This window comes from Physella acuta, unplaced genomic scaffold (genome assembly GCF_028476545.2).
Source record: "Physella acuta isolate Inbredline_101_S28 unplaced genomic scaffold, ASM2847654v3 ptg001863l, whole genome shotgun sequence".
In the NCBI taxonomy this organism is placed as follows: Eukaryota; Metazoa; Mollusca; class Gastropoda; family Physidae; genus Physella; species Physella acuta.
The window spans coordinates 30168-52083 of NW_026733369.1; the positions used below are offsets into that span (position 1 = coordinate 30168).

General features: G+C 38.8%; 2 protein-coding genes across 2 annotated transcripts; one reads left to right on the forward strand and one right to left on the reverse strand.

The window, feature by feature from the left end:
• The first annotated feature begins 2542 nt into the window (after positions 1-2542).
• Positions 2543-6877, forward strand: LOC131930872 (endoplasmic reticulum chaperone BiP-like). Its single transcript, XM_059287536.1, has 7 exons — positions 2543-2729; positions 3736-3967; positions 5172-5419; positions 5532-5686; positions 5824-6059; positions 6344-6493; positions 6588-6877. The coding sequence occupies exons 1-7, from the start codon at positions 2581-2583 to the stop codon at positions 6696-6698; spliced, it is 1281 nt and encodes a 426-aa protein (XP_059143519.1). The 5' UTR covers positions 2543-2580; the 3' UTR covers positions 6699-6877.
• A 1329-nt stretch (positions 6878-8206) lies between these two features.
• Positions 8207-20017, reverse strand: LOC131930879 (uncharacterized). Its single transcript, XM_059287544.1, has 3 exons — positions 19001-20017; positions 8315-15586; positions 8207-8211 (listed from the first exon to the last, which is right to left on the reverse strand). Exons 1-3 carry the CDS (start codon positions 19476-19478, stop codon positions 8207-8209), a joined length of 7755 nt encoding a protein of 2584 aa, XP_059143527.1. The 5' UTR covers positions 19479-20017.
• Positions 20018-21916: the final 1899 nt, after the last annotated feature.

Sequence of the window (21916 nt, forward strand, 5' to 3'; positions counted from 1 at the left end):
CTAATATTATATTAATATTATAATTATGTTAGTATAACTTGGAATAGATAATAAATATCTGCGCGCTTCTTAAAAATATCATTATTTAACCTAGATAAAGGAGCGTGGGCCGGCCAAGGAAGACATGGAGAAGAAGAACGGTTGAAGAAGAGGCGAAAACAGCTGGGCTCACATGGGCACAGATAAAGGGGGCAGCCAAAAACCGAGTCCGCTGGAGATGTGTCGTGGCAGCCCTTTGCTCCCTAGGGCCACAAAGGAATGATGATGATATTTCTCTTTAAGTTAGGCTACATCTTGAAGTCTATCATTATCCGTGTTTAAGATTTTAAATAACTTAAATATAGATTTATTTTTTACCGATTAAATAAAATTATTCACATTTAGTTTGAAAAATACTAGTTGGTAAGTAGAAGACCGAGAAGTTGGTTACCTACTTACAACACCTATAAGGGCTTGTAAGTCTCGGTATCTCTCGCTTAAAATGTGAAATCTCGTTAGCCAGGGAGAGAGAACAAATTTCGAAGTAAATTAATTGTTTTGAACATAATTCCCATTGATAACAAAAAACATGGCAGCTATTTGTTTCTATGCCTCGCTTCAAAGATTTTTAAATACATAGATCTAGTACCCTAATTGCAACAATAACAATAATGTTAAAAATAAAATTATTAAGTACCGTTAGGCCTAGACTATAAGCCTCCAATTTAACAAGGTTAAATAATATTTTTGCTTACAATAGTAGGCCTCAGGGGTACTTTAAAAAAATGAAAATCTTTACAAAATAAAGCATAATGTTTTTCAACGTGTTACATATAGATTATTTTTATTTAGATCTAGACTAAGGGATGATGAAACATTACTTCATTTATAAGTCGATAGTCGACGTGTCTTTCAGCCGAACTTCAAAGCTTCGGTCCACGATAACCAATGGACAGCCCAACTTTAACTTAGAAAGCGATTGCGATAACCAATCACAAACCGACACGCCATAAATCTAATAATAGAAAATAATAATAGAAAAAAGCATTTACAGGCTGTCAACGATCATACCGAAAGGAAAAAGAAAAGAGGGAAGTCAAAACGAGAAAGAAGCGGTCAGTATCAATGTTTATAATTTTCCTGAATATTTTTAACGGTAAGACTGGACCGTTCGGCTCACAACTTCCGCGTTTGTTTGTTTATATCCACTTCACGGTCCAGCGTCAATTTTAGCAATCGGAAATTCCCGTTTCTATGTAAATAGGTCACCAAGTTCTCGTAGTTGCCAGCTAGTATTTTACAAACCAAATGAGGATATTTTCATACAATTACAATAAGTTTATTAAAAAATACACCTTACATTGTTTTGAAAAACAATGCAGGTCATTCGTGTGACATAAAAATAAAAACACCTACACACAGTGGCGTAGGCAGAGGGGGGGGGGAGATGGGGGGCGGGGGGGTTACAACCCCCCCCCCCCCATGGACCCCTCTGTACATTTTTTTACTGTCATAATACCACTGTTACTTAAATCTATTTCTGAATCAGTAGGCCTATATATGTATAATTGTATATGTATGTTTAGAACCATCATCTAAAAACTGACGCAATGTTCACTCTGAGTTGGTTAGTTAGTGTCCGCTTCCCCCCCCCCCCCCCCCCTCGAAAATTTCAAGTGCCCTCCCCCCCTCCCCGTAAAAAAAAAGTCTGGAAGAAACACTGCTAGTCAGAATCATGAACAAAGTTGTACCGGCTACTCAACAAACCGGGTTCCTTATTTAATGATTTGTCAATAGATCGAGGTAACTAGTAATCTAGATCTTTAATGTAGTAGTCCTATAATTAGGTCTTAAAAGTCTATATTTTTATATTATTGTTTAAAATTAAATTTAAATGAAAATCATGTTGTTGGTTACAATCAATTCAATTTAATAGTAGATCTAGTAATAATAGTAGTGATATTTATTAATAATAATATGGTATTAAGTTAATATTTAATTAAATAAAATGAAAAGTGCCTAGATCTAGAAAAGTACAAACATTGCCAAACAATCTATCTTAAACAGTTATAGATCTAGGTGTCTGCAGTTACTATACTTGTGAATAAATCTAGCTAGATCTAGATTCTAATTTAACTTAGATCTAGTTCATCATGTTCCTTTTTAACTGTAATGAATAGTGATTGAATGTCGGATTACAAATCTGTAGATTTAGTATGCTAGTAACTATTTCCATATTTGTCTAGTAGTTAAGTGTGGTAGACATTGATTATACAATTCTATAAGCCATAGGCCTGTCAAGTGTATATATGGACAAACAGATCTACACTATGAATCCTTTCTGTAGTTCTGTTAAGAATGACAACTGGTTTTGAGTTAATCAGCATTTCTTCCCCGCCCCCCTCCCCGCCCCCCCTTTTTTAAAAAAAAAGAAGAGTTTTATTATTGTAGTATTATCACATTCTGCTTTATCACTTTCCCTTTCCTCCTTGATAATACTTAGTTAATGTTAAATACACTAACTAACCCAGGGCCTAAATATTCTTCTTTTTTTTCAGCCCAGTTAGTTATTTTAAAACTCTGTGGATTGAAGTGGTGACAATGGAAAAGCATTTTACTCTCTGCTTGTTTGCGGTGCTGATGATCAGCACTTTTGTTGTTCAATCAAAGGAGGAATCAGAAGAATCTGACAAAAAGAATTCTGATGTTGGAACAGTTATTGGTATTGATTTAGGAACAACATATTCCTGGTAATTCACTTTTAACTACACAGTTATTGGTATTGATTTAGGAACAATATATTCCTGGTAATTCACTTTTAACTACACAGTTATTGGTATTGATTTAGGAACAACATATTCCTGGTAATTCACTTTTAACTACACAGTTATTGGTATTGATTTAGGAACAACATATTCCTGGTAATTCACTTTTAACTACTCAGTTATTGGTATTGATTTAGGAACAACATATTCCTGGTAATTCACTTTTAACTACACAGTTATTGGTACTGATTTAGGAACAACATATTCCTGGTAATTCACTTTTAACTACACAGTTATTGGTATTGATTTAGGAACAACATATTCCTGGTAATTCACTTTTAACTACACAGTTATTGGTATTGATTTAGGAACAACATATTCCTGGTAATTCACTTTTAACTACACAGTTATTGGTATTGATTTAGGAACAACATATTCCTGGTAATTCACTTTTAACTACACAGTTATTGGTATTGATTTAGGAACAACATATTCCTGGTAATTCACTTTTAACTACACAGTTATTGGTATTGATTTAGGAACAACATATTCCTGGTAATTCACTTTTAACTACACAGTTATTGGTATTGATTTAGGAACAACATATTCCTGGTAATTCACTTTTAACTATACAGTTATTGGTATTGATTTAGGAACAACATATTCCTGGTAATTCACTTTTAACTACACAGTTATTGGTATTGATTTAGGAACAACATATTCCTGGTAATTATACTTTTAACTACACAGTTATTGGTATTGATTTAGGAACAACATATTCCTGGTAATTATACTTTTAACTACACAGTTATTGGTATTGATTTAGGAACAACATATTCCTGGTAATTATACTTAAGCTTTTTTCTTATTGATTAGATGTATATATTTTTAAGTCCATATTTTGATACAAACTATTTAGTTCTGAAATTGTCTTATTGAAATTTAAAACAATATAGGTACCATAATTGACAAATTGTCTATTCTGTTTCAGCGTTGGTGTGTTTAAACATGGTCGTATTGATATTATTGCCAATGATCAGGGTAATCGTATCACACCCTCCTATGTAGCCTTCACCTCTGATGGTGAACGTTTGATTGGTGATGCTGCAAAAAACCAGCTTACATCTAACCCAGAGAATACAGTATTTGATGTGAAACGTTTTATTGGACGTTCCTGGGAAGACAAATCTGTACAACATGACATAAAATATTATCCATTTAAGGTGAGGCACTTAAGTCAGCTTTTGATTTTTATTATAAGATCTTGTTTAATTGTCAGTTGTTCTTTTATTATAAGATTTTGTTTAATTATCAGTTGTTCTTTTATTATAAGATCTTGTTTAATTATCAGTTGTTCTTTTATTATAAGATCTTGTTTAATTATCAGTTGTTCTTTTATTATAAGATCATGTTTAATTGTTTTTTTTTCTTATATTATAAGATCTTGTTTAATAGTCAGTATTTGTTCTTTTATTAAAAGATCTTGTTTAATTTTTTTCTTATATTATAAGATATTGTTTAATAGTCAGTCTTTGTTCTTTTATTATAAGATCTTGTTTAATTGTTTTTTTACATATATTATAAGATCTTGTTTAATAGTCAGTATTTGTTCTTTTATTATAAGATCTTGTTAAATAGTCAGTTTTGGTGCTTTTATTATAAGATCTTGTTTAATTGTTGTTGTTTTTTTTCTTATATTATAAGATTTTGTTTAATAGTCAGTATTTGTTCTTTTATTATAAGATCTTGCTAAATAGTCAGTTTTGGTGCTTTTATTATAAGATCTTGTTTAATTGTTGTTGTTTTTTTACATATATTATAAGATTTTGTTTAATAGTCAGTATTTGTTCTTTTATTATAAGATCTTGTTAAATAGTCAGTTTTGGTGCTTTTATTATAAGATCTTGTTTAATTGTTGTTGTTTTTTTTCTTATATTATAAGATTTTGTTTAATAGTCAGTATTTGTTCTTTTATTATAAGATCTTGCTAAATAGTCAGTTTTGGTGCTTTTATTATAAGATCTTGTTTAATTGTTGTTGTTTTTTTTCTTATATTATAAGATTTTGTTTAATAGTCAGTATTTGTACTTTTATTATAAGATCTTGCTAAATAGTCAGTTTTGGTGCTTTTATTATAATATCTTGTTTAATTGTTGTTGTTTTTTTTCTTATATTATAAGATTTTGTTTAATAGTCAGTATTTGTACTTTTATTATAAGATCTTGCTAAATAGTCAGTTTTGGTGCTTTTATTATAAGATCTTGTTTAATTGTTGTTGTTTTTTTTCCTATATTATAAGATTTTGTTTAATAGTCAAGTTTTGTACTTTTATTATAAACATCTTGTTTAATTGGAAAGGAGATTGTTTGAGAATATTGTTTTGTTTGCTATGTTCCAGTATTTAGTGATTTTTTTTTTTCTTTTTAGTTTGTTAACAAAAACAGCAAACCATACATTGTTGTGAATACTTCTGAAGGAGAAAAAACATTTGCACCAGAAGAAATTTCAGCTATGGTTTTAGGAAAATTGAGGGACATTGCTGAAGAGTATTTAGGGGAAAAAATCACTAATGCAGTTGTGACAGTGCCAGCCTATTTCAATGATGCTCAGAGACAGGCCACTAAGGATGCTGGAACTATTGCAGGTCTCAATGTGATGAGAATCATTAATGAGCCGTAAGTCAATTGTTCCATTTGACTATGAGATAGACCATTGTATCTATGAATTTTTCATTAGCTATATTCTTGGAACTTTTAAAATTATTGATAATCATATTTTCAATGACAGAACTGCTGCTGCTATTGCTTATGGTCTTGATACGAAGGATGGTGAAAAGAATATTCTGGTTTTCCATCTTGGTGGTGGAACCTTTGATGTTTCTCTACTCACAGTTGATTATGGTGTTTTTGAAGTAGTATCCACCAATGGGAACACTCATCTAGGTCAGTTTTGTGGATATTTATTTTATTATCTGGGTCTAATAGTGTTTATTTTTTATGCTTAATTAAAATTATTAGAGGATACTGAAGAACTGAAACTTAAATTATATTTCAATGTATTCTTGTTTTTTTTTTTACAGGTGGAGAAGATTTTGACTACCGAGTATTGGAGCATTTTATTAAACTTTACAAGAAAAAGAAGGGTGTGGACATTAAGAAGGACAATAGTGCAGTTCAGAAACTCCTTCGTGAAGTTGAAAAGGCCAAACGTGCTCTATCTTCTACTCACAGTGTTCGTTTGGAGATTGAATCTTTCTTTAATGGTGAAGACTTCTCTGAGACTCTCACTCGTGCTAAATTTGAAGAACTGAACATGGTCAGTAGTATTGCTTGTCACTGTCACTAAAATTTAGCATTAATTTACCAAAAAAATTTAGGTCCTTAGTTTCAAATATATATTTTAACGACTTAAGATGTCCTCATTTTCAAATATATATTTTAAGGACTTCTTCCATCAAAAAATTTAGGTCCTCATATTCAAATATACTTTAATAGGACTTTTCCGTCAAAAAAATGTAGATCCTAATTTTGAAATAAATATTTGAAGGACTTACTCCTTCAAAAAAAATGAGATCCTCATTTTTAAATGTTTATTTTAAGGACTTATTCCAGTCTACATTGAAACCATTAAAACAAGTGTTGGAAGATGCAGATCTCAAGACAGATGATATTGATGAAATTGTGTTGGTTGGTGGCTCAACCCGTATTCCTAAAGTCCAACAGCTAGTTATGGAGTTTTTTAATGGCAAGGTACTCATCTTCTTCTAAGCAGTTTAAGTAGTTTTTATGTTGTTCATCTTGTATTAATTTTTTGGTTATTAAAAAAATTTATTATTTTTTATAGGAACCAAGCAGAGGGATTAATCCAGATGAAGCTGTTGCTAATGGTGCAGCTGTCGAAGCTGGTGTTTTGAGTGGGGAAGAAGATAATGTGATAGAATGCTACTTTTTTTAGAAGATCTATGTTGTGGTGATCACGTAGGACATGTGATTGTGGTGTCATGCAGGTGTAGCTAGCTATGGTGACTATATGTGGTGACAATATGTGGTGACTATATGTGGTGACTATATGTGGTGACTATATGTGGTGACTATATGTGGTGACTATATGTGATGACTATATGTGGTGACTATATGTGGTGACTATATGTGGTGACTATATGTGGTGACTATATGTGGTGACTATATTTGGTGACTATATGTGGTGACTATATTTGGTGACTATATGTGGTGACTATATGTGGTGACTATATGTGGTGACTATATGTGGTGACTATATGTGGTGACTATATGTGGTGACTATATGTGGTGACAATATGTTGTGACTATATGTGGTGACAATATGTGGTGACTATATGTGGTGACTATATGTGGTGACTATATTTGGTGACTATATGTGGTGACTATATGTGGTGACTATATGTTGTGACTACATGTGGTGACAATATGTGGTGACTATATGTGGTGACTATATGTTGTGACTATATGTCATGACTATATGTGGTGACAACTATATTATGTGACTATATGTGGTGACAATATGTGGTGACAATATGTGGTGACAATATGTGGTGACAATATGTGGTGACTATATGTTGTGACTATATGTGGTGACTATATGTGGTGACTATATGTGGTGACTATATGTGGTGACTATATGTGGTGACTATATGTGGTGACAATATGTGGTGACTACATGTGGTGACTATATGTGGTGACTATATGTGGTGACAATATGTGGTGACTATATGTGGTGACTATATGTTGTGACTATATGTCGTGACTAGATGTCGTGACTATATGTCATGACTATATGTGGTGATTCATTGTGATGATGACTTGGCTTATGATACATAGGTTTGATGGTCATATGCACTGGATACGTAATAAATCTATGTAATCAGTCAACTTTTTGGTGTTATAGGATGAGGTTTGTTAGCTGCGGCCAGCAACCCATCTAGGGGAGAAAACATTCGTATTTGCTGCTAATTAACTCCTTAATTAAGATCTGTGATTTGGATTAGTTTACAAAATAAATTGAGTATCCAGTATTACACATTTTTAAATTATTCTTTGGTTTTTTTTTTACAATTTTTGAACTAATTTATTATCCAAATAAATTATTAAATATCTATTACGCTTTGTTATTTTCTCGCAAGCAGAATATTGAGGAAGTATTATAATTCTACAAAAAAAATCGCTTTATACATAGACTGTACACACAGACCAACATAAAATGACAGTCAGACATTGACCAACATAATGTGACAGAACAACATAAACTAACTTTACACATAAAACAACACAAAGTTAAAGTGACAATCAGACATAGACCAACATACAGTGACTTTACAAATGAACCAACATTAAAAGAACTCGTCTAACCAGATGAGATATATATTTTGATTTATTATTGTAAATGTAATTTAGATTGGTATTAAATACATCTTATGAAAAATATTTTTATCCTTGAAATTTAGTAAAAAACATTAGTACAAAAAGAAACAACTTTTTAAAAAAATAAACTTTAAATATTAAACAAGTTGTTTGCGGTATTTTTTCTCGTCCAACCATATTTGGGGTTGGCGTAGATAAACTGTTCCACAGCTTCCAGCAACATCTTGTCGTGTCTGCTCATTCTTCCCGCGCTTTTGTCTCGCCCGCCGATAGACGGCGCCTTGTATTCCACTTCCTCGTAGCTGCCGCCGCCACCCCCGCCCTCGTAGCTACCCCCACCCCCATCGTCGGACACCACCCCTGGGGTTTTCGTGTTGAACTTCTTTTTGGCGAGGATAAACTGAAGAACGGCTTCTTCATCCATGTCGTCGTCGTCTGGTGGCCGATTTGATGTGAACCCTACACCTGCTTGCCTGGGCGCGTTCTTGAACTGTTGATTCTGTGACGTCATGAAGCCGTCGCTGGGAAGACTGTCGTAGAAATCATCCCCGTATCGGTTTCCAACGTTCGGGCTCCCGTCTGTGTAGCCGAAGTTGTGCTGTCCCTTTACCCATTGGCTATTGTCTTGATAATCGGGGTAGTTTCCCTTGTTGTCTTGGAAACCTAGGTCGCTTTCCTTTTCTTGGTAATCGGGGTAGTTACCCGTGTTGTCTTGGTAACCGGGGTTATTATCTTGATACACGGGGTAGCTTCCCTTATTCGTGAAGCGATTCGCTTTTTGAAAGCTTCTGATATTCTCTTGTGGCTTTTGTTGATCTAATGCGATTCCTTGGTCACCGCGTCCGTTGTTTACTACATCCGGGTAGTTAGAGTCGCCTTGGGAACCGTCAACAAACCTTGACCTATCGTTCTGTACTGTGTAACCGTTACCATAGTTTGTCTTAGACTGGGGGTTCGGGTAACTGGGGGTCATGACCTTTCCTTGACCGCTGTAACCTTTCTGGTTTGAGACGACTTGAGTTTGGGGTTTTAAGATTTGGTTGGGCTGGGTCGACAGCCGCTGTGGGGGAGGGTCCACCACCCCGGGGTCCCCAACATAGTCTGGTTGTATGGGTACCAGCTCGATGTAGGGTGGGTAGTAGATATAGTACGGCAGCCAAAATGGCGGGAAATTCATCGGCTCGTAAGCCAAGTTTGGGTCGCCGTAAGGAATGGGACTGGGGACTTTTAAATCTAAATTTAGTCTGGAGTTCAGGGAATCTGTGAAAGGGCTCAGCATTGCGTTGGGTGGTCCTGGGTTCTGCATAGAATTGTAGGTATAGACTGGCGACTGGGTGAACTTTGACCCGTCTTTGTTGCTGAGCTCCATGAACTGGGCGTTGGTGTTGCCGACACCGGCATTTTGGATGACGTCACTGGGGTTGTTGGGTGAAGGGACGAAGGGGGCGCTGGTTGTCGTGTCTGGTTGATATGTAGGATAATTTCCTTGATAGTTGTCTTGCTGTGGTTGGCTGGTGTATGGTTGGCCGTTTGATTGTCCGTAGGAATTGCTAGAAGAATAATCAACCTGTTGGTAATTTTGTTGTTGATTTTGGTTGGTGTATGGTTGGCTGTTTGATTGCCCGTAAGAGTTGCTAGAAGAATAATCAACTTGATAATTTTGTTGTTGTTGATTTTGGTTGGTGTATGGTTGGCTGTTTGATTGCCCGTATGAGTTGCTAGAAGAATAATCAACTTGATAATTTTGCGATTGTTGAGAAGGGCTGTTTTCTGATTGGCTGCTTGATTGAGCGTACGAGTTGCTGGCTTCACGCGATTGGCTGTCGCTGAAAGATGACGTGGGGTTACTGCCAACAGCGCCGGATGGGTAGGTTTGTGAGTAGCCATCTGCGTGGCCCTGGCCACTCCCGGTGACGACGTCGCGTCTATTGTACGTTCCCTGTGAATCTCCCCTGTACTGGCCAGTGTTGCTGCGACCAGGTCTGCGGTTAGAGTCCTCCACCTGGCCAGGTGTTTTTGAGCTGCCAGACTGGCCAGGTGTTTTTAAGCTGCCAGACTGGCCAGGTGTCTTTGAGCTGCCAGGCAGGCCCGTCTTCGGTCGTGCCGTGGAGGCTCGAGGAGGCTTGTAACCTTGACCTTTTGTTGGTTTGACGTTTGGCTGTAGAGTAGTTAGTCGTCTGCTCTGGTCCTGCTGTCTGTCGTATTGCTGCACGTTTGTCTTTTGGTTACTCGGGAGGGAATGTTCGGACACATTTGATTTGTGAATCAGCTTATCTGTAGGGGAAGTAGAGTTCCTGCTCTTAGAAATATACTGCTGCTTCAGCCCCGATACTTTAGAGGGGGGAGGTATGACATGCGGCAGCTGGGAGTTGGGGTACAGAGAGCTGGAATCAAAACTCTGTGGTTTGGCCTCGGTTCTAGTGCTGGGAGTCGTGCTGGGCGCTTGGGTCTTTGGCTTCTGTGTTGTTGTGGTGGTGCTGGTCGCTGGTTCGACAAATTTTGGCTGCCTCTTGACGGAGTTTGACGTGTCTTTGGCGATCCAAGAAGGAACATTCTGGAGGTTTATCTCCTCGGGCGATCGTCGCCATCTTGAAAATTGTTTGAATTTCATTTTATCGGTGTCTTTTTTCTGTTCTCGTTTGGCGCGTGATTTGGGCGAGATGACGTGATGAGTAGAGAAAAATTGTTTGAGTGACGTTACTTGGATGTTTTTAATGTTCCGTTTGTCGCGCTGACGTGCGTCAGATGGTGAGTCGAGATTAGCTGCTTGGTTGGATGTGGTCGGGTTGTCTTGCGATGGTTGTGCCTCACTGGTTAGAGCCGGGGTTGTAGCATTGGTTGTCATGTTGTCCTCATCTTCAAAGGTTAAAAATGTATCCGTTTTCTTAACTTCTAATGTTGTGTTTTTTAACTTTTCCTTTTCTTTTATCTCAGTTACCCCATCTTTTACTGTATCAACCTCCCCAGGTTCTGATGTTGTGTTATCAACTTGCCGTAGGGTTGATACATCACGGGTGTGGACAAAGCTAGATGTGATGTCCTCCACTGATGTATCGCTCATCCCTGTCTTATCAACCTGTTCATCTGTTGTCATGTTACGGGTTCCCCCATCCGTTAAAGTGATGGTGACATCCAACGATGTTTCATTATTTGTTATGACGTCACTCTGTTCCCTGATTTCTAAGATACGACCAGGGTCATTAGTCTGAGCGATGTCTTCTGTTGGTGTTTCACTGCTTGCTACGATGTCTGATTCCCAAATAGTTGAAGTACTGGCGTATACAGATGACGTCTTATCGTCCACGGAAGTACTATTTTCTGACGTCAGACTGTCCATAGACGTGCCATTGGTTGACGTCATTACGTCCACAGAAGTACCATCATTTTCTGACGTCATACTGTAAACAGAAGTACCATTTTCTGACGTCATACTGTAAACAGAAGTACCATTTTCTGACGTCAGACTGTCTATAGACGTATTATTGGTTGACGTCATAACGTCCACAGAAGACCCACTTTCGGACGTCACACTGTCCACAGGCGTTTCATTGTCTGCTGTGTTATCAGACCGCTCATTGGTCGCCTCACGACCGACTTGTCCAATCAAGGAAGTGATGTCTCCCACTGTCTGATTGGTTCCGAAGTCATCCAATCGCCGACTGGTTGAGTTAAAACTATAAACCTCCGTGTCTATGCTGGAATAATTAAAAACAGAAGCTTCATCAACAAGAATGTCTTTGTCTTTATTAGAGCTTGTGTTTGTCTGGGATCCATCCAGCGTACTCTCCGATGTGACTTGTGGTTCCAGATAGTTAACTTCTGGTATCTGTTCAGATACATTTGGAGACTCGAGTCCCGTGATAGGGACCCAATCAGTACCGAGCCATAGCGGTAATTCCTGTTGGCTGGTGTTATCTGACGGTTTTAGTATGAGCGTATTTGATTGGTCCGTGTCCTCAAGGTTCACATCTAGTGTAGCGTTTGGAGACTCGGTTTCGCTGGTTAAGTTTTTTGTATAATCTTCTGAAATAGATATGTTTCTGGTATAATCTTCTGCAGTGGATACGTTTCTTGTAAAATTTTCAGAAATGGATAAGTTTTTAGAATAATCTTCTGAAGTTGTTAGGTTTTTAGACGTCGTGTTGTTAAATCCGGTGACAGTTTCGGCCGTTACACTTTTGGTGGTTTCAATGTCATCCTCATCATCGTCATCGACGTCCTTCATTCCGTCTTTCAATTTCTTCAGCAGTGCGGTTTCGGAAGCGGTGACGTCAAACTGAGGAACCGGAAGTGTATCCAGGTACGAGGCCACTTCCGGTGAGCTGTCGTCGTCGAACTGGAAAAGGTCACGCTGGAGGGGCTGGACGCTGATGCCCCAGGGCAGCACCTGGGGCAGGAGTTTCTTCCCCTCGTCCTGCCCCGGAAACTGCTTCTTCAGGTTGGAGTTTTCCTCGTTGGTCATCTGGCGGATTAAAAATATTTTCTTGTTGCGGAACCTTTCGTTTAACGATCGGAGATCCCCGTTAGACGGGTCTCTGTCTCGTAGATACTGTGTTAGGGAGATGGGGAATTCCCGCTCGCTCAGCCACTGCTGAAGGCGTTGTTTTTTCAGCTGGCGTTTGGATTGTTTGAGAGATAATGGCGAGCTCAAGCCCGTAGTGTCCCTTTTTTGTAGGACGCTAGGATCCGGCATCTGGCTGCTGGCTGGAGAGTTTTGATTATCGTTCTTGGCGTGACGTGGACTGTGGTGACGTCCCTTTGATGTCTGCCCTGCCCATGATGAAAAAACACCGCGGTTTAAACTTTGTAAATCGCCGCTCAGTTCGTGAGTTGCGGCCCTTTCTGTGTCGTGAACTTTGGCCTTGTAGAGCTCTTCAGTGACCGGACGTTCCTTGATCGGGTTTTTTTTCTTATCCGTCCAAGATGGCGACCGGTGGGATAATTTAGTTAACTGCACGGGCTCGTCTTTATGGAGGGTCACGTGGTTAGGCTCGAAATTGGAGAAAGAAAATTTCGGGAATAGGTGGTCGAACTTCGGCTGGGGAATCAGCTTGGTCGGTTCGCTTTTTTTAAGTTTGGGTTTGAATTTTTTATAGGGGAATAAAGAATACGGCGAGTCAAAGTCTCGGGGCGGATGAGTTCTGGAATCGTAGAAATTAAATTTTGGCTTGCTGAGCAGCAAGAAATCTGGCACCATGTCGTAGTGGTATTTGGCCTCTGTCTGTTTCTGTCGGATGAAGTAGGTATCTACGTCGTTGACGTCATGAGAAATCTGCATGAAAGGGTCGAAATTTTGCCTGGGGGGACCTTCCTTCGACCAGAAGCTGGTCAGGTGATCAAATAAATTTCCGGAACCACGTCTAGGGGTGTCTTCATCCCCTTCGTACCTGATGCTGAGGTCAAAATCGAACATTTTGTCAGAAACCGGAAGTGGGTTGTCGTCATTATTCCAGTCAGCTTTGAATGGAGTTCGTACTTTTATAGGCGTGTAAGGGTGTCTGGAATCTTCCAGAAAACGAAGTTTCTGGAATTCAGGAAAATTGTCTAGCAATTCAACCCGCGAGGTGTTGAAAAAGAAGTTTAAAAATGGCGAGAATTCTCGCGGTTGTTTACGAACATCAGAGTTTAGCGCGGGGATCTCGTGGTTGTCAGGCTGGTGGTGCAACCATCTCACAGGGTTGGAGTAGTCCGTCATGTCATGGGGCGTGTCCTGCCTGCCCCAGCGTGCGAGTTCTGGAATATTCTCCAGGTAAAACTTGACGTTTTGACGGCTCGAAAAATCCCCCTGCTGGGCGGGATACACGGAGTCAGCTATCTGGGGACGAGCTACGGGGACTGCCATGTTGACCACGTGACTCCCGTCGAGGGGTAGGAATGCAACGAGGGGGTCATGTGACACTAGGTAGTTCAGATCACGTGACTTGCCGGCGGATGGGTCAGTGAAAAAATACTCACTGCTCAGCTGTGCCTTTGTTTCTTTAATATCTTTCAAGGACAGTGAACGTCCTTCAAGGTCAGGGTCGTGTGTGATCAGCCAATCAGCTTCTGTGTTTGGATTGGAATGTTTTGGGTGAAACTGTCTTGGCCATCTTAAAACATCATCTTTGATTTCTGTCTGTTCATGGCCTAGTGTCCACTGCTCTTTGAGCTTGTTCAAAATCGCAAGACGATCTTCCGGTTGGGACGAAAATAGATCCGACAACATTTTCGACGGATCGTTGTTTCGCGTAATATGGTTTCCATCATTTGTGTGTTGTGCCTTGCTAGGGGACTGGAAATTGTCTTGTAGTGAGACCAATTGTGGTTGAAACACAAAACCTCCGTGACCCTCAGTGAGCGATGATAAAGAAGATTCCAGCCCTGGCGTTATATCTGGGGCAGCGTTTTCCTGATCTCTAGCCAGATCCATAGCGTTTTTTTCATTATCGTGATATGATGTGGGTTCCAATCCATTAGTGGTAGAAGATTTTTTTTCGTCTGATAAAATAGAATCAGGGGACATAACTCTATGCAGTGGAATCCGAAACTCTTCCTTAGCTTTACCAATGTTGGGTTTGAGGTCTGACGTCATGGGGAGTACTCCAAAACGAGACAGAACTTGTAACCGTCTCAGCTGATCTTCCATGCTGGGAAACTGTGCGGCTGGGCCTCGCTTGACGTCATCAGGATTGTGCAAGCGAATATCTGGCAAATGCTGCCCGGCAACGAGTCTGAAACCAAGTTTTTCAGCTCCGTCTGTTGTCCACAGTTTTTGTGTCATTCTGTTTTCTTCGGGTTTAAATTCGATTTGATCCGCCATCACATTTGTGGGAATTCCCGTTTGTTTTTGTGGGAATTTCCTTTCAGTGATCGAAACTAGCAGCTGATCTTCGGTGACTCGCTCCGGTGGAGTCCTTGCGGTCGTCGTTTCTACGTCTACCGTCTTGCTATCGTATGGTCGGTGGTTTTTCCGACCTTCCACAGAAACCCACCAATCTATAAAGGCGTTGATCGAGTTGTCGGCGGTGACGTCATCCGCCACTCTGTCGTTATTTTCGTTGTCCGCTGAAAACCACCAATCAATAAAGGCGTGGATGGTTTCCGCGTGCGTCGTCGTCTGCTTCTTGACGTCACTTCCGGTATCTTTTAGTCCCGGTTCTGAATTGGTATCCTCCAGTACTAGATCTACATCTTTACCCTCGTCCTGGTTTCCTGTAGTATCTGTATCTGGTAAAACTTGTGCAACCCCTACACTTTCCTCGGGCGACGGATGTGGGTTGGGGTCCAGTTGTTCCTGCAGATGACCACCCTCTCTGGCATCACGTGATTCCATCATGTCCGCAGCACCGGCCGGCACTACCTGAGACCCGTGTGTAGAGTTTGTGTCAGCACCCGGCTGGAGTTCTTTGCTTTCAGCGTCCTTCAGTGAACTATTCGTATCCATGGCAACTACTGTGTCAAGCCTGTCTGAAATCACAGAAATATTTTTATTTTATTTTCACAAGCATTATGTTACTAATTGGCTAATAACACAGACCAATAAATACATGTAAATATTTACTAGACTACTTTTCTAATTACCATACTGACTAATTCAAACCGGAAGTAGCACTTGTGACGGTAACCCAACCCTAAAGTAACCCCAACCAGCGGTCTGATTTCTACTCTAGCTATAACTCATGATCCTACTGTAGCTATAACACATGATACTACTCTAGCTATAACTCATGATACTACTCTAGCTATAACTCATGAAACTACTCTAGCTATAACTATAACTCATGATGTTACTCTAGCTATAACTCATGATACTACTCTAGCTATAACTATAACTCATGAAACTACTCTAGCTATAACTATAACTCATGATACTACTCTAGCTATAACTATAACTCATAATACTACTCTAGCTATAACTCATGATACTACTCTAGCTATAACTATAACTCATGATGTTACTCTAGCTATAACTCATGAAACTACTCTAGCTATAACTATAACTCATGATACTACTCTAGCTATAACTCATGATACTATTCTAGCTATAACTATAACTCATGATGTTACTCTAGCTATAAATCATGATACTGCTCTAGCTATAACTATAACTCATGAAACTACTCTAGCTATAACTCATGATACTACTCTAGTTATAACTATAACTCATGAAACTACTCTAGCTATAAATCATGATACTACTCTAGCTATAACTATAACTCATGAAACTACTCTAGCTATAACTCATGATACTACTCTAGCTATAAATCATGATACTACTCTAGCTATAACTATAACTCATGATGTTACTCTAGCTATAACTCATGAAACTACTCTAGCTATAACTATAACTCATGATACTACTCTAGCTATAACTCATGATACTATTCTAGCTATAACTATAACTCATGATGTTACTCTAGCTATAAATCATGATACTACTCTAGCTATGACTATAACTCATGAAACTACTCTAGCTATAACTCATGATACTACTCTAGTTATAACTATAACTCATGAAACTACTCTAGCTATAAATCATGATACTACTCTAGCTATAACTATAACTCATGAAACTACTCTAGCTATAACTCATGATACTACTCTAGCTATAAATCATGATACTACTCTAGCTATAACTATAACTCATGAAACTACTCTAGCTATAACTCATGATACTACTCTAGCTATAACTATAACTCATGATACTACTCTAGCTATAACTCATGATACTATTCTAGCTATAACTATAACTCATGATGTTACTCTAGCTATAACTCATGATGTTACTCTAGCTATAACTATAACTCATGATACTACTTTAGCTGACAGGGTGACACCATCTGGGGGTGACATCAAGTTAAAATAGTAATGTAGGCGAGGGGTGGCACAGGGTGTCAATAGGCCTAGGGACGCCACTGATAAAATAGTAATTATAACCTTTTTGTTAAATATAAACTAGTTGCAGAGAAATACAATATATAATTAAGCTTGATCTTTTACTTATTAAATATAAACTAGTTACAGAGAAATACAAGATATAATTAAGCTTGATCTTTGACTCATAAAATATAAATGAGTTACAGATGTACAAGGTAGTTAACCTTCATCTAGTACTAGGTCTAGTTGACCATGTATCACCTCCCCATTGTCTGTGTCTGCTGTAGTATTCACCATCATAGGGTAGGATCCTGTCTGTCACTGAAATCCTCCCTCCCCCACCCCCCACCCCGACCCCCTCACAATTCAGATGTCGAGACACCAGACAGCACGGCCTGCCCCTACCATTAACCAGACCCCTCCGCGCGCTGGCTAGCCGGAACAAAACGTCACGACTACGTCACTTCCTTTTCTTTGCCCCAGACGCCAAAGTGGACACTGTGTGTGGATGCGCTGGTCAGTTGGTCATGTGCTCATAACAAATTGGCAGTTTTATTTTTAGATTATGATACGTCTTTGGGGTCATCCATAAATGACGTCACGCTTTTTTTGACGATCTTTACCTCTCCCCCCCCCCTCCCCTAAAATGACGTCACACCTCAGCTTACAACCCCCACCCCCCACCCCTCAACATTGCAGTTGAATTTTTCTTAAAACATCGATACTTTTCCAAAATCTTGTCAGAACTCTGTCAACATAGAGTATTTTAATCAATTCCTATTACAATTTATTAAAACCGTTTTCTAAAACGCGAAATATCAGCTTAAAACTCGTTTTCTAACATTGCTTTTTATAATGCAAATAAGTGACGTCACACCATCTGAACCCCCCCCCTCTTCCCCCTCATCACAAAATTACACACACACCCCCCCCCCCCATCCCCCGCCTTCCCCCATACGAGTGTGACGTCATTTATGGACGACCCCTTTCGTCAGAAGAAATAGTTTTCAAAAACCTAAGTTAGGTCATTGAGAATTATCATGTTATGAATTTATCAAGTGTTTTTTCGTCTAAGTCTAAGGTCTTGCAAAAAAGTGTAAATCGTAAGATGAATGTGCAAGCAGTTGATCTTTACTAATACTTACTAAGAATTGTATACAACATTTTAACGTGCACAGATCCTTGCACTATGAGAACCCAAACAGCTTACTGATCAGACACTCGACTATTGTCTATACTTTCAATGCTTTACTTTAAGTCATATTTTTTCTTCTTGCAATATAATAAATATGGTCAGGCGTTTATAGATGGGTTGTATTACTAATGCATCCACAAGTATACACAGGTACTCATTTATCCACAAGTATCCACAGGTACACAAGTATCTAGAAGTACTTACAGTTACTTAAGTATCCACAAGTATAAACTGGTACTCATATACACAGGTACACATTTAAGCTACTTAAAGGTATGAGTGGGCTTTATGAGATTTTTTGACAAGTACAACTCTGAGAAATATCTTAAACTCCAATATCGCACCAAAATGTCAACAACAAAAAACTGTTACACAAACATATGAAACTAAACGTCGTGAACGTGCCAAACCAATAAATTAAATGGTACCAGAATTAGTGAACCGTGTCAAATCCACAAATCACATACACACATAAGCTTAATAAATTATCAAGGTTCATAAATGGGGGTAACAGAATGTTCCTAATTTGAATTAGGTCACAAGACATATCCCGATAGTCTTAGAGACCTACCCTGATAGATCTTGAGACCTAACTTGATAGCCTTAGTGACCTACCTTGAGTCTTAGAGACCTAACTTGATAGTCCTAGAGACCTAACGTGATAGTCCTAAAGACCTTCCTTGATAGTCCTAAAGACCTACTGCACACTACAAACATGCTATGTATATTAACCGGAAGAAGATTGCTAGAATACCTCGAGATCCCTTAACGCCAGGAAACACGGTAGTTACAAAATGGTTTTTCCTTACCTGATTCGGGAAGAGCTTTCAAAGAGTCTGTGAGGTCAAGAACGGGCGACATGGATTCATCCGGAAATTCCAGAGGCTCCGTGTCTGGAGAGATGGTACTTCCTGTCCGTTGTTGGTCAGTGGGTATTGAGTCAACCTGAAGTGGTGAGTCTGGAGAAATATCAGGAATGTCAACAGTCGTGGCGCCATCGTGTGATGCCATTTCTGGAAGACCTGCACCTTCGGTCAGGTGGTGGTCAGTCGACATTGTGTCGTCTGGGAGTGGAGGATCCGGAGATCTGGCATCGTCGGTTGGATGAGGACCAACACGCATGGAGCCGTCATCAAGCACAAAACGGGATTCTGTCAAATTCCAACTTTCGTCAGCGTCCATTCTGTGACTAGGCAGTGAGCCGTTGAGTGGTTCCAGTGTACCATCCGACAGACCATATCCTGCCCTCAGCACCAACATTAAACTGACCACCTGCCAAACGACCATTGTTCTAGAAGGTCCGATGATTTCTTCCGTGGACGCGGCTCAACTATTTATAGCCCCGATAAATAAATAAAGGCTCTTTAACAAAGTTGTTTCCATTAGATGACTAAAGTAATTGTATTTACACGAAAACACAGTCTAAAGAAGAATATAACATGTCATTTAAACAACGCCGAATCATTTAGTTAAAAAATTATTTGCTTTGTATATATCTTCTAGGCCGTAAACACAATATACAACGGTATTTTTTTTTAATGCTATATTTCGATAATTCTCAAAATGCTTCGATTTTAATCCAACACAACTGTACACCATAAAAAAACGAATCCTTTACTTGGTGTATATCTGGACGTCACACAAACATATTATATCATATCCCATTATATCCCATTATATCCCATCATATCCCATCATATCCCATCAGGCAGTGCAGTATTTCCAGAGCTGCGACTAAGACGCCTTGGACAAGAACCAAAGTCCTGCACACAGAAATAAAACTTTTCGTGTCGTCTGTTGTTGGCAGACGTACACTGCTCAGGAAACTGCCGCCGTTGCTATCGGTCAAGTCTAGGGGAAGTAGATTGAACCTGGAGGGGTAAATGTGTCCGTGTTGTTTAGGCGTTGGTTGAAGGGGGGGGGGGGGTCTTTGACGTCAAGGAGCGATGTTTGGACAGGATTTAGTACACCTGAAGTATTTACACTCGTCTTAAGGCGCTTATAGAGATTCAATTAGCGCTTGACGACGCTAAAGACTGACCCTGACTGGTCCGAAGGTTTCATTTGTGTCTAGGGGACATTTCTATAACTAAAACACAGTTATTGGTTTATTTTAGGGGCCATTTCTATAACTATAACACAGTTATTGGTTTATTTTAGGGGCCATTTCTATAACTATAACACAGTTATTGGTTTATTTTGGGGGCCATTTCTATAACTATAACACAGTTATTGGTTTATTTTAGGGGCCATTTCTATAACTATAACACAGTTATTGGTTTATTTTAGGGGACATTTCTATAATTATAACACAGTAATTGGTTTATTTTAGGGGCCATTTCTATTACTAAAACACACAGTAATCGGTTTAATTTTAGGACCATTTATATAACTTTAACACATTATTGGGTTTCATTTGTGTCTAGGGACCATTTCTAGCACATACTGACTGTGCTGTTATATAAATGCGCTTTATCTAGCAATTATTTATCGTTATTACTATAATATATATATATATATATATATATATATATATATATATATATATATATATATATATATATATATATATATATATATATATATATATACTTTATTCATTCTTTGGAGAGGGGTGACACCATGAAGTGCCGCACCGGGTGACACCCGACCTAGCGACGCCACTGACTATGAACCGCTCCAGATTTTTAACCTAACCTTTAGACCTACTCCAGAATGTGGCCCGTAAGTCTCGCCTTATCCCTGTCAACAGGCGAAGCTCCAAGTCTAACGGAAGTGGATTGAAAGAAAGTGTGAGGTAAATATGACAAGGCCGTTTCCGGTATGCACACAGCCAGAACGAAACATTTGAACGGGAAAAGGCTAGTCTGGTTGCTGTTGGATATCTTATAATAAAATAGAATACCATTTTTTTTTTAAATTGCAGTTAAAGTAGGAAATTTATTCCCTCATCGAATGTCCAACTTCAAACAATACAGTGGCTTTTCTATCTCCACTTTGGTTTGGGGCGGTCATTCTCAAATAATTAAATGACGTCCTCAGAGGCGTATACAGGTTTTCAGGTTGGGGGAACGGCGAGTCGAGAGATTATAGGAGTCGAGAGATTATATATATATATATATATATATATATATATATATATATATATATATATATATATATATATATATATATATATATATATATATATATATATATATATATATATATATATATATACTAGCCGTCCCGACCAGGCCCTGCTCTGAAAAGCCTTTCTGTTAAGAACCTTCTTCTTCTTCGTTCTTAATTTTTAGTGTTGGGAGGGATCGAGCCTTATCTGCCAGAGGGTTTGAACTCGAGACTTTTTTGAATTTATCAACCATGAGCTTTTGCTGACTCAACCACGCCTCCATCACAATTAAGGATTACGTGTCAACTGGTTATGCGCCATTGAGGCCATTGACTCCGATTTCAGCCTGCTGTTCTTTTTGGATTTGCTTCCATAGCCTTTGTCCAACCAAGAACAAACTACAAGGCAGCAGTTCTCCTAGAAGAGAGGCTGTACCCAGCAAACGAGCCTCATCTGCCCGAGGGTTCGAACTGGAGACTTTTCGGTTTAGCAACCATGAGCTCTACCGACTCGACCACGCCGAGTTAAGGACCATTACCTGTGTGTTTAGTAATCATCATATACCCGGCATTGCCCACCCTAACCACAACCAACCAAAAAAAAAAAAAAAAAA

Bases quoted from the DNA above. Each gene is read 5' to 3' on its own strand.
- LOC131930872 (XM_059287536.1), top strand. From the start codon at position 2,581: ATGGAAAAGCATTTTACTCTCTGCTTGTTTGCGGTGCTGATGATCAGC. The intron at 2,730-3,735 runs GTAATTCACTTT...ATTCTGTTTCAG, and splicing joins TTAGGAACAACATATTCCTG to CGTTGGTGTGTTTAAACATG. The intron at 3,968-5,171 runs GTGAGGCACTTA...TTTTCTTTTTAG, and splicing joins TAAAATATTATCCATTTAAG to TTTGTTAACAAAAACAGCAA.
- LOC131930879 (XM_059287544.1), bottom strand. From the start codon at position 19,478: ATGGTCGTTTGGCAGGTGGTCAGTTTAATGTTGGTGCTGAGGGCAGGA. The intron at 15,587-19,000 runs GTAAGGAAAAAC...CTGTGATTTCAG, and splicing joins GAAAGCTCTTCCCGAATCAG to ACAGGCTTGACACAGTAGTT.